General features: G+C 33.1%; 1 protein-coding gene across 1 annotated transcript; it reads right to left on the minus strand.

Annotated features, from left to right (window-relative positions):
* Positions 1–1,219: 1,219 nt before the first annotated feature.
* LOC137825694 (PHD finger protein MALE MEIOCYTE DEATH 1) lies at positions 1,220–4,316 on the minus strand. The gene is made up of 3 exons (XM_068631430.1): positions 3,918–4,316; positions 3,048–3,291; positions 1,220–2,939 (listed from the first exon to the last, which is right to left on the minus strand). The coding sequence occupies exons 1-3, from the start codon at positions 4,210–4,212 to the stop codon at positions 1,370–1,372; spliced, it is 2,109 nt and encodes a 702-aa protein (XP_068487531.1). The 5' UTR covers positions 4,213–4,316; the 3' UTR covers positions 1,220–1,369.
* Positions 4,317–11,809: the final 7,493 nt, after the last annotated feature.

The following is an 11,809-nucleotide window of genomic DNA, read 5'->3' on the forward strand; positions in this document are numbered from 1 at the left end:
TTTGTGATTGAAATTATAGAAAGAAATCTTTTAGCATTTAAGACACGAACATTGCGCATATAACAAGAAAGTAGTTCTATTTGATAAGATGGTTAAATTACTCTTTCATTTTAAAGAAATATAATATGAATTGTTTAGATGATGAAGAGTACCACAATTTGAAAAAATTAGTTCATGTAGAGAATATAAGAAGCATTTGGTCGCAAAAATATAAGAGGACGATTAGGTATATTTTTGTTGTGTAGTGAGAATTGTGTTAAAGCAAAGAAGACTCGAGAAAGGTTGATTTTTTTCTCTAAAATTATGTGTATTTGAAAATTTTCTTTTACTTTAAAATGATTTTTTGGATGATAAAAAACTTTTGTTGAATCAAAATAATTTTAGTGATCATAATTTTATGAAGGTGATCAAAATTCTTTCAATAGCCAATACATATGAAATCTATTTATTAGCTATACGAAGTCTATATGGGCATAAACATGTTTTCCTTTCTAGACTATAGTTCTTCCTACAATTATGTCTTTTTGTGTGTGTAAGATTTCTTTATAAAAAAAAAAAATCCTCTTGATACACCTTGTGTAATTTGAAGATAAGTCATCATAACAATCATTATTACGCATCTCAAGGTGAAAACACGAGAATTTTTTCTTGTTTTATAATTTAAAGGCTTAAGGCTTATAATGAGTGGCCACGTGTTATTGACTATACAATAAGTTCAATAGCATGCCAAATTTCACTACAAAAAAGGTTGAAATAAACTTTAACCGCTAAACTAGAGTACCACTCCTTCCACTTACTGTTTTTCCTTATTGAAAGTATCAAATCGCAAAGGGAAAAAACAAAAAGTTATTTCAAGAGACATTAAAACTAACAACACATTAGTTATTGTCATTTAGTTATAGTTTCTCTTTCATATCTTCAGTATATACATAATCTTCTAAGTTTGGTTGTAATATACAATATTTTTTTTCAATAATACTTTTTGGCCTTTTTTCTCTTGTTCTTTCTTACAAAAACACCTCATTAACAAAAAGACGTGTGAAAAAAAAGTAAGACGAAGATATTTGAACAAATGAAATGAGAAGAGAGATAAGTATTTTCAAATTCTAAGCCACCAATGATTCAACAATAGTTTTCCTTATTATTTCTTCCACTTTCGCTTTGTTTTTCTTTCACTTGAAAGTATAAAATCACCAAGGAATAAAAAAACAAAGGGAACTATTCTTTGAGATCACCTAGATTAAACGAATGTCTCACATGGGACGTTAACATAGCTCATTAACGAAAAGAGGTGAGAAAAAAAAAATAAGGCCAAAATATAAGAAGTAATTCTAAGCAAGAGATGTTACAACAGTATTTAATGAGGCATTTAGCATCCATACTCATATTCTAGCAAAAGAGAAGGGTCTGCTGAAATGAGAAAAGAATCGGGAGAATCCGCACAAAAGGATGATTCGGTCCTGGAGGGTACTAGTGAATCACAGCAACCAGTGCAGACAAAAAGTGGTGGCACTGTCTCAGAATCATCTATTCCACAGCAGCGAGTATGCTGCCACACTTCACAAATGTCACAAGCCACCATTCTCTCCCCATCATCATCTTGAGCTCCACACTCACATCTCACCTTCCAGTTGTCAGATCCACCCTGATACTTCAAATTGGTGCACAAATCAATGGCAATTCCCCTCACACAAAGTTCTACACCAGACTGGATTAGTCCAAACAGCACTTCCTCATCACTCACTCCCATAAGTTGTTTAATGTCAGTCACTATAAGCCTTTCTGCAATGCAGTAAGTGTCCCTAAGAGCAGCCTCAGAAGCCCTCTTCAAGTCTCCAACCGTTGCATGCAGTGGAACCACCACAACCTCACCACATGGTAGACCTTTCAACTCATATTTTTTGTCTACAAAATTTGGTTGCAAGCGGCAAATGAATGTCAATAACTGCTCCTCTACTTCATCCCTCTCTGCCCACTCCTTTACAAAGTATCTGCTGTCTAGAATTGTCTGAATGGCCAAGTCCACTGTTTCTGAATCAGGATAGCCCAATAGCACATTCTTGTACAAAAACAGTACATCGCAGTAAACATCGTTACCAGGCACCCAAGATGACTCAACTACTTGTTGATCTACATAAGCCATCCCCTCAGACTCCTGTTCAGGGGCTTTGTACCCCTTGCCAAGATCGTGAATAGTGTACTCTAGAATTCGAGATGATGGATTCACCATGCGACGAACAACATAGTTTCCAACAATGACATTGTTGAGTGATTTAAGTACATAATCAAGTAAACCTGTGTCACCAATGTGAAGCCTAGCAGCATCTCTCACATCTTGCCTTGCCATCCCACCTGTGCCTGGTTTCACAGCCTTGTTCTCTTTCAGTGCGTCCACAATCACTTGAGCGGCAAACTCTAGCCTCCTTGTCGGCCACCTACTATCCATGCTAGTCACTGCATTGCTGAACTTCTTATACCTTACAGATTTCTCCTTTATAGAATTTGATCTGGTTGGAAGTGTGTGTTTGGTTGAATTTCTTGAGATTAATGCTGAACAGGTAGAATCAGCAGCAACAGCAGCGGCAGAAAAGGTGACTGTTATCTTAGGTGCAGGAGCACGAGAAGACTTTACAGTGAGCATAAACCTTAGAAGATCCCTGAGTGATATAATATGAGTCTCACTCATATCTCTATAGCACCGAATCATCTGTTTGATTTCTTTGTTGAACTTTGTCTTATTCAAATCTTTTGCAATCATGTCTAGCTCCAAAGAGCCAAGCGTTGTCATTGCTTCATTGTAGTCTGGTTCCGTCACTCCAAAGCTTCCACGGCAAAATCTATAACCCCACCTGCCAAACCAGGAGTGTCCATAGGCGACTCCATGAAGTAAGCGAAGGTCCATAGACCTCTTACACGAAACATCTTCAACTGCAACTTTCCTGCCATACAAAAGCAAGTATCATAATAAAAATCGACCCTTGAATGCTCAGTAAATTAATTTAACACAACGAGAATGAAGATGAACGTTGAGTTGGGATTTTATTTACCTTACTCGGAGGTTGGTGCATACTCTATCCCATAGATCCATAATCTCTCTGCCACTAAGAACCTTGGAGCCTCCTTCAATGCCATTTACACAGAGCAAATGGCCATAACCATTGCAATGAATCACCCCATGCAACAGATGCCTCTGATTTTCTATAGATTCTTCATCTAAGGGCTTATGCCACCCACTGTCCATCGGGATTATAAAATGATACCTTCTCTTTGATACAAAATGGCCACTCCAACCTATCAATTATTAACCAAACAGGGTATTAGTATCAGCATCAGTAGCAGCCAATTTCAGTTCTAAAACCCAATCAGAAATCGTCAAACCTCCAACCAACAGTATTCATAATAAATGAATTATCATTTACGGAAAACTAGTCGTGAAAAAATGTTTCTCATTTCTAATGACAAAAATGTCATTTTTTTTCACTTTTCTCTGTTTTCAAAAGTCTGTGTACCAACCAATAATCAGAAATCAATGAAAAGGTTTTTTTTTCCTTCACAAAATATTAAAATTAAAAAGTAAAATTTAGTAATTCAAAATGCAAATTAAAATTAAAGTGAACATTTTCTGAAACCAACTAAATCACTAAACTATCCCTCTCAATGGTCATGAGCTAAGTCTACCCTACGATGGAAAATTCCAAAATTGGAAACAACCGTCACGATCACCAATATCAAAACCGAAATAGATAACTCAATCACGACAAGAACAAATCACAAAACAGTAAAAAATGGAACCCTTTTCAGGAACAGAACGCAATCATAGCATTTCAGAAAAGAGCTCAAAAACCCAAACTTGAGCCAGCCCCATTTCAAGAAACAGAAAGCAGAGGAAACCCAAGAAATTGAAATCGGAAACGAACCTACGCAGCGGCAATGATCGCAGAAGGGATGAGAAGAGTGGCAGACGTGCTCTTCGACGGTGTAAAGCGGAGCCATTACGTTGGACTTATCATGGATGAGAAGGGTACACCAAAGGGGGTTCCCGGAGACGCTATAATCTTCGGGTTCTCCAGCTTCTTGAAGGAAAACCCGAACGTTATCGCGGAAAGTACCCAAAGGTACAATTGGAATACCAGGGTCACCGAACGAGTTAAACCTGAAAAATTTTGGCCACCGTTTTCGCTTCTTGCAGGCTTCGATGAGAGCGAAAGACATTGTAGATTATGATGAATATGAGAAAGTGGTTTCGGCTTCGATCACGAACACTCTCGCATCGTGATTTCGTGCGAGGAACAGAGCTCAGTGAAAACCAGAGAAGAGAGCTTTAACTCAACAACTGATTCCGTTATAAAGGGTTGGCGCCTTTACAAAGTTTAATTGCTTCTCAGGGGCATATTTGTCATTTCAAGTGGAAACTATAAGTGTGGTGGAGGAACTGTGGGAAGCGTTGATGATGTGTCATCGACGGTCAGAATCTGGGCAACCAGTCAAAGTCAACTCCATGGTCCAAATTTATCTAATAACAAAAAAGATTTGATCATGTTTTTATTTTTAAATTTAAAAAAAAATCATTTTAATCTCTACATGAGGGTTTGTCTCATTGTTTTGCTTCTACGCGGCACGTCGAAAACGGGAGGGGTGACCTACACTTCTCGGCCAGCTCCCATAATTTAGTCACGTTTTTTTAAATTGAAAAAAAAAAAAACTTTAGCAATATTATTGAAAACATTTTTATCCTAAGCCACGTATCGTCCTATAAGTAAGAATTTAACAATTACTATTAAGTTTCATGATAGAGAAGATATGAGGAAGGAAAATAATGCTTTGTAGAAAAGAGACTGATAATTTTTATTTTAATTTATTGTATTAGTGTTTGCAAAAGTCATATTCTGCATTCATACAAAGAAAATAAATACATAGAAAGAAAAAGAGAAAATGGGCCTGTACAAATAACAAAAAAGGCTGGCCCAAAAGGCTCATGATCATAACACTTAAAAGACTGTTTCTTCCTGCACCTCCATATCTTCTTCTGGCACCTCCATACACAACATGAAAATATATTTTTATCCTTCTTGTGTCACCCCCATAGAGTAGTTTTCAGATTATGTAATCTGAAAACTCATTTGAAAAAAGACTTTCAGATTATGCAATCCAGAAAACAATCATGCATCTGAAAAAAAGCTTCCAGATTATGTAATCCGGAAGCTAATTACAAATTTGAAAAATGGCTTCCGAATTACGTAATCTAGAATATTATCGAGGGGCATTTTTGGAAATTCAAAAATTTATGGAGGTAAAAGAAGAAGGTATGGAGGTGCAGGAAGAAACAGTCCACTTAAAACCCTCCTTAAATTGGAGCAATAATACAAAGGATTTTAAGTTTGGGTATAAGTTTGCTGAAAGCTTCACATTCCGGGCTTTGGATGAAAACATCGGTGTTTCTCCCAACACCCCGACAAATGGCTTCCTGCACCCCCATCATTTTCGAAAAAGTCCATTTTACCCCTTTAAAAATGACTTCCAGATTACTCTTTCCAGAATATTTCCAAAACATACTTTCTGGAACACATTTTATGAATTCCGAATTTAAAAAAATTTGTTTCGAAAAGAATATTCTGAAATGATTAGAATTCCTATTCCAAAAACACACACCCCTATTTCGGAAACACCTTTTATTTACAAAAGTCCTATTTCGGAATCATCCAATTCTAGTATTTCAAAGAATGTAGTGGTGTATGAAGAAAAATGTAGGATGTAGGAAGAAATACCCTGAAAACATTCGCCGGTTGTTCAAGAGTATAGGAAGGTGATGAAAGAGACACTATTAAAATCTTTCTCAAACAACATGACAGTCAATGTCGATATGTTTGATGTGTTCATGAAATTATTCAAAGTTATATGTCTAGTTGATTGACTGTCACATTATAACATGATTGTCACATTATAGATTGACAATGTTGGAGGTGATCATGTGAAGATCAGAAAATAAGTATGTGATTCAATGTATCTCGAAAGATGTTGAAGCCAAAGCATGATACTTAGCTTCTGAGAAAGACCTAACAAGTGTGAATTGTTTCTTGGTTTTCCATGAAATCAATGATTCTTCCAAACATAAGAAAAACCAGTTGTGGATTGTCAAGTCATGGAGGATGAAGCCCAATCAGAATCACTAAAGACTTTTAAATGCATACTAAAAGTTTTAAGAAGGAATATATGGTGATGAAAAGTAGTGGGTTTCTGAACAAACTGCTTTAGAAATTGGACTGCAAAAACATATATCAGGTTGAGTATTCAACAAATACAAAAGACTTCTTATGATTCTCCGATAGGTTGATGCCTCATGAATTATGCTATCTTGATCAAACATTTTATCACTTCTCTTATGCATGGAAGTGACAACAGGTTTGGCTCCAAGCACTCCTATGTCTTCTAAGATGTCAAGAGCGTATTTATCTTGTCTCTGGTTTGGAGGAATTGCAATGGGACCTACTGTGATGAATTATGAATTTAGTGTTCTATATTTGAGTTATTATTGTTATTATTATTATTATTTTGTCACGTCTTTAATAAATAAATTATGTTTTCAAAGTTTATTCAATTGATATTTTGGGCTAAATGTAATACTATTTTAAGGTAGTTTCTTTCTGTATCCCCACGTTTTTCTTCTTGGTCATTTAGAGTGTTCTTGACAAAGATAAGTATATTTTTTTTTTGTTTTTGGATTTAGACATCCATTTTTTGTATGGATTTTTGTTTCCATAAGTGCTTCTCACATTCCAGATTATAGAATCCGGTAGAATTTCGGATCACAAAATATGATAAAATTCCAAATTTATGCTTCTGGTAAAATCTTGGATTTCTACATCCGGGAGTGTTCCGGATTTCTGCATCTAGAAAACAACAATTTATGATATTTTAACTTCTGAAACACCCCCTCATCCAGAAAACACAATTTAATTAATTTTGGATTCATGAATCCAAAATACATTACTGGATCCCGATATCCGGTAACCCCGAAATCTCTACAACCACTATGTTCCTAAAAGAAACTTAACTCTTACCTCTACAACCCAAACAACACTTCGTCAACGTTGCATACTCCTCCACCTTGTTCCGAAAAATTACAAAAACCCTCCACAGTAGTTGATATTCAATTATGAAGATGAATAGCAACAATGGAAGTCCAACACGGTGCCCCTTTTCAAATTATAGGTCAAGGTTAATTTTGGGATATTTAAAATTGTTGGGGTGTAGGAAGAAAAACGTGGGGGTGCAGGAAGAAGAAGCCCTGTTTTAAAGCCCAACTTGTATAGGTTACTACAGTTCGGTTCACTAATCTATACTTTTCGGCTTTTGCTTTCTGCACCCAGTCAATTCTAACATGCACCTATCAATTTTTGATATTCCATAATTGCCTTTCCGCATTTTAGAATTGAAAAATACGTTATTATGGAAATGCTAATACGGAATTGGTTATTTTACATTCAAGAATGAGATTCTAGAAATTGGAAAACCAAAATCTCATTTTCAAAAGGCAAATCTGAAACACAAATAATATATTTTGAAAAATAAATTCTAAAAACATATTTCAAAAATATTATTATGCAAAACATAATTCAAAATACAAATAATCTATTTTAGAAAATAAAATCCAGAAACATATTTTAAAAAGACTATTTCAGAAAACCTTATTCGGATAGGTGTTCCAGAAACCCAAATCTAAGAAAGTTTCAAAAATCCATATGGAATATATTTTTGCTCCGCACTCCACTTCTATTTAAAAATTAAATAGGATATTTTTGTCATTTCACATCAATAATAGGTGCAGGTTAGAATTGATTGGGTTCAGAAAGCAACAATCATTTTTTTTTTTTTTTAGGCATTATGAAAGAAGACTTTCCAAGACTGCACGACCCACAGAAAAAAAAACAGTCTGCTATAGAATTTTTTTCCAATATTCAACCTAACCTAAGACTATTTCTTCCCTATGTTCTTCTCTCACGTCCATAAATTTTCGTATTTTCAAAAATATTCTTGTGTAATATTCTAGATTACATATCACAGAAAGTCATTTTTTAAATTCATAATTAGCTTTTGGATTATAAAATCTGAAATTTTTTTTTTAGTAGTCTTCGAATTACATTAAAAAACAAAGAAAATTTAATTGGGATTTGATTTCTTGCACCCCAGAAAACTCAATTTAAAATTTTCCTTTTTAGTAAATTACAAAAAAACAGCATCATATATTGGTAAGATTCAAATATGGAACAACAATTAACAATTTCAGATTCAAACATTAATCACCATGACACCTAAGACAAAATTTCAGCACAAATAAATCAAATAGCGAAGAGATTTCTGGCAACTCCCTATTTGGCAATTTCAACCAACAATTCAAATTTAATACCTAGAATTTGACCCTCGAAAAGAAAGTAACACATACAAGTCCTACTTGCTTCTATAACTTGGTCTCCTCTAATCTATGGTTCATATTAGTCTCTCTTTCTCAGCCATTAGGTCCAACATTTTGGGTCAATCATAATAAAAGTCCAGAAAAAAATGTGAAAAACAATTTGTCTACCTTTTAAAATAGTTCAAATTCAATACTCATTCTTGCAAAACAAAAGTTACTTAACTTTTGGTCATTCAAAATTTAAATTATATTGCTTTTAACCTAAAAGTCTAAAGTTGTTGGTGAATTATTTGCGTGATTAACCCATTTTGATTATAACATGGAGTGCATGACTATCATGTGTAAGATTAATCATAAATCGAATTTGATTGATCTAACGTCTACAATATTTGATTCGATCAAAATCGAACACTAATATTTTTGAACAATTTTCTTTTAATATTCATTGTTTTAGCCGTACAAATATCAAATTCATAAAAGCGAGTTTGAATTTGGTTTTATTGTTGCGATATTGTATAACCATCCCTAAATCTTGTTTCATGTACTTGGATCATGAATATATTTTTATATTTTTGTTTTGTTTTGTTGGTAATCTCATTTAGAGAGTTATAGCAGCAAGGGATGTGAAAGTCGCATTCATACCTAACACTTCATTAAGAATAGAGATATATATGCATATAAAGTATGATTTAACTTTGTGTATACATATATGAAAGCAAGAAACAAAAGAAACGATATGAAAGAAAATTGGGCATTATTATTAATGAGAACCGTAACAAAAAACAAAGTTATAAAGAGTATAAATATTCTACACACAATCAACTAATGGCTAAAAAAAGAAAGCTCTAAACTAAAAAGATTAAAGTTAAGAGCCGATTCAAACTCGCAGGACAAATTCAATATTTCCAGCTTATAACATATATTCTTTAACTTTAGTGTCTGAACCATTGGTGTGTACGAGATCTATTAAAAACAAAAGTAGTTAAAGGTGTGAGGGCAAAAACTTTTGGGTGAGTTCAAAAGAAATGAGGTAAGTTAGGGAAGAGCAGGTTTCCTCATGATTAGAGGTTTATTTTAGTAAGGTGTTTGTTCTCAAGGGTTGATGTATCTCTTAAATACCTTTCATTTATATATTCTTTTCTTGCCAATAAAAAAAATATTTTTATTATTATATATTATTTTATATTATTTTTTATTAGAATATTAATGTGTCTACATGTATTACCTTAAAAAATTGTATATATTTAATGAAATATTTTATTAGCCAATTTATTAGTACGATTGAAATTCAAATTTCATTAAAAATCAAAACATCATTATAATTGTTTTTACCCATATCTTATTACGCATGTATTGTGATAATAATATTGTGAGATCATTTATTTAATTTATCTAATTAAAAAAATTAACTTAATAAACAAAAAAAAATACTCAAAATTTATATTTAAAAAAATATTTTTAAAAAAAAATCTCATGCAAACCGCTATGTAGACTCGCGGACTAACCCACATGCATGACGAGACAATAAAAACAACTCATATTTTATGCGGGACAGACCATCCCAGTTCGCATTTTGCAGGCCAAATACAATATAGACATATGCGGGACGAGACATATGCGGGACGAGGCTATCTGGACGAACTGACCTAATTGCCATTTCTAATCCAAATCTACTTTAGCCAACATAACAATAAACATTTTGCATCAGACGCATCCAATCTCCCACTAATTAGCATTTAAGCATGAGAGATTTTTACATGGGGCCAAAATTTGTATCCTAGTAAATAAACTAACCTTAGGTATAACATAAGGGGATGGTGAATTACCTCTTAAAAATACTTTTACCAAAAAAGATTGAAAGTTTGTTTTGCTTCCATCTGCCTTGATAATTAAGATGTTATTGTTGCTGCAATTCTTCATTCTTATGCCAAAAATTTTACACAGACAAAGATTCCTTGACGAGATGATAAGATTCATCACTTTCTTTTTGCAAATTTTCTTGTATGCGCTAGGATTCTTCATCTCATTTTGCATGTGAAACTCTTCCAATCTTCATAGTATTTTGCAACTTTGGAGCATCACCTTCTCTTTTTCTCTTGAAATAACATTGTATTTACAATGGTTTAAAATTTACTTTACTTACCATAAAATATTTTAGGTTAGAGTTTAAACTAGAACAATCTAAATCAATAACTTGTTTTGTTATTGTTTTATTATGGTCCTTTTATAGTGAAATTTTAATGTTAAGAGTTACAAGCTATATCAAAGGTTTGTTATTTCGGATTTGTCTCTTATTGTTTAAACTTTATTATTCTTTTACTTGTTACGTGGATTTTATTGTCTTAAGCATAACTTAACATAATTATGATATTAGTCCAAATTAGATCTTTAAATAGTGTGTATGGGTGATTTTCTCAAATTCTTATTTTTAGAGCAATACTAATTTTAGATTCTTTATTTTGTTGGACCAATGATAATGACATATCAATCTTATTCCAATACTAACCTATATCGAAACATAGTTACAAAAACAACATAAACAAAATATTTAGACTATACATAATAGGAATCACCTGCTTATTAGGGTTAAGAACTAAATAATAACTCAAAACTCAACCTTAAGCAAATATCAAACTTAAAAAGGTAATAGTGGTGTTTGTGTAGAAGCACTTCATGTAAGCAAAATCTGAGTTGGAGTAATAAGCGAGATCATCGAGTTCTATTAACTAGAAGATGCATCTATTCATAATGGATTCTATATATGCATCTTATGCTTCTATATACGACGATGGTAGATACATACTACTTGTGAAAAATCATATAATTTACAACCATCAAATAATGTCTTAACATAATAATAAAATTTAATGATAATGACAGTAAAAACTGAGAGTTATGTGAAGATATGGATACTCTTGATGCAGTTTTTTAAACCAGTACGTTTGTTTTCCATTTCATTTGAAAATTAGATGTTGATTTTTCTGATAAACGGATACCAATGGGAACACCAAGATGGCAGCAGTTTTCAATATTTCCATGCAGGCAAGCAGATACCTATCCCTTTTGTTAGGTTCATCTCTCCTCATTTTTCTTCCATTTGTATCCGCTGAGAGTAAAAACAGAAATCATCACAATCCCAGACATTACAGATTCGTGGTGAGATTTGTAGTAGCATTGGCTAATGTTCATACCATGTTTTTATTTATATAATCTGCATCTTAAAATTTTAATATTTATTTATTTTCTTAATAATAGCTTCTTTGTAAATCTGCTTTCATTTGTTCTTTACTTCCAAGGAATAGCCTACGGATCAAATACCTAGAGTAATCTATATATTAATTTCACTGACGGTGCTTTAAGAAATCCTTAATTTTCTTTTATTGTAGCTCTGAATGTGTG

Source organism: Phaseolus vulgaris, chromosome 8 (genome assembly GCF_000499845.2).
Source record: "Phaseolus vulgaris cultivar G19833 chromosome 8, P. vulgaris v2.0, whole genome shotgun sequence".
Taxonomy (NCBI): domain Eukaryota; kingdom Viridiplantae; phylum Streptophyta; class Magnoliopsida; order Fabales; family Fabaceae; genus Phaseolus; species Phaseolus vulgaris.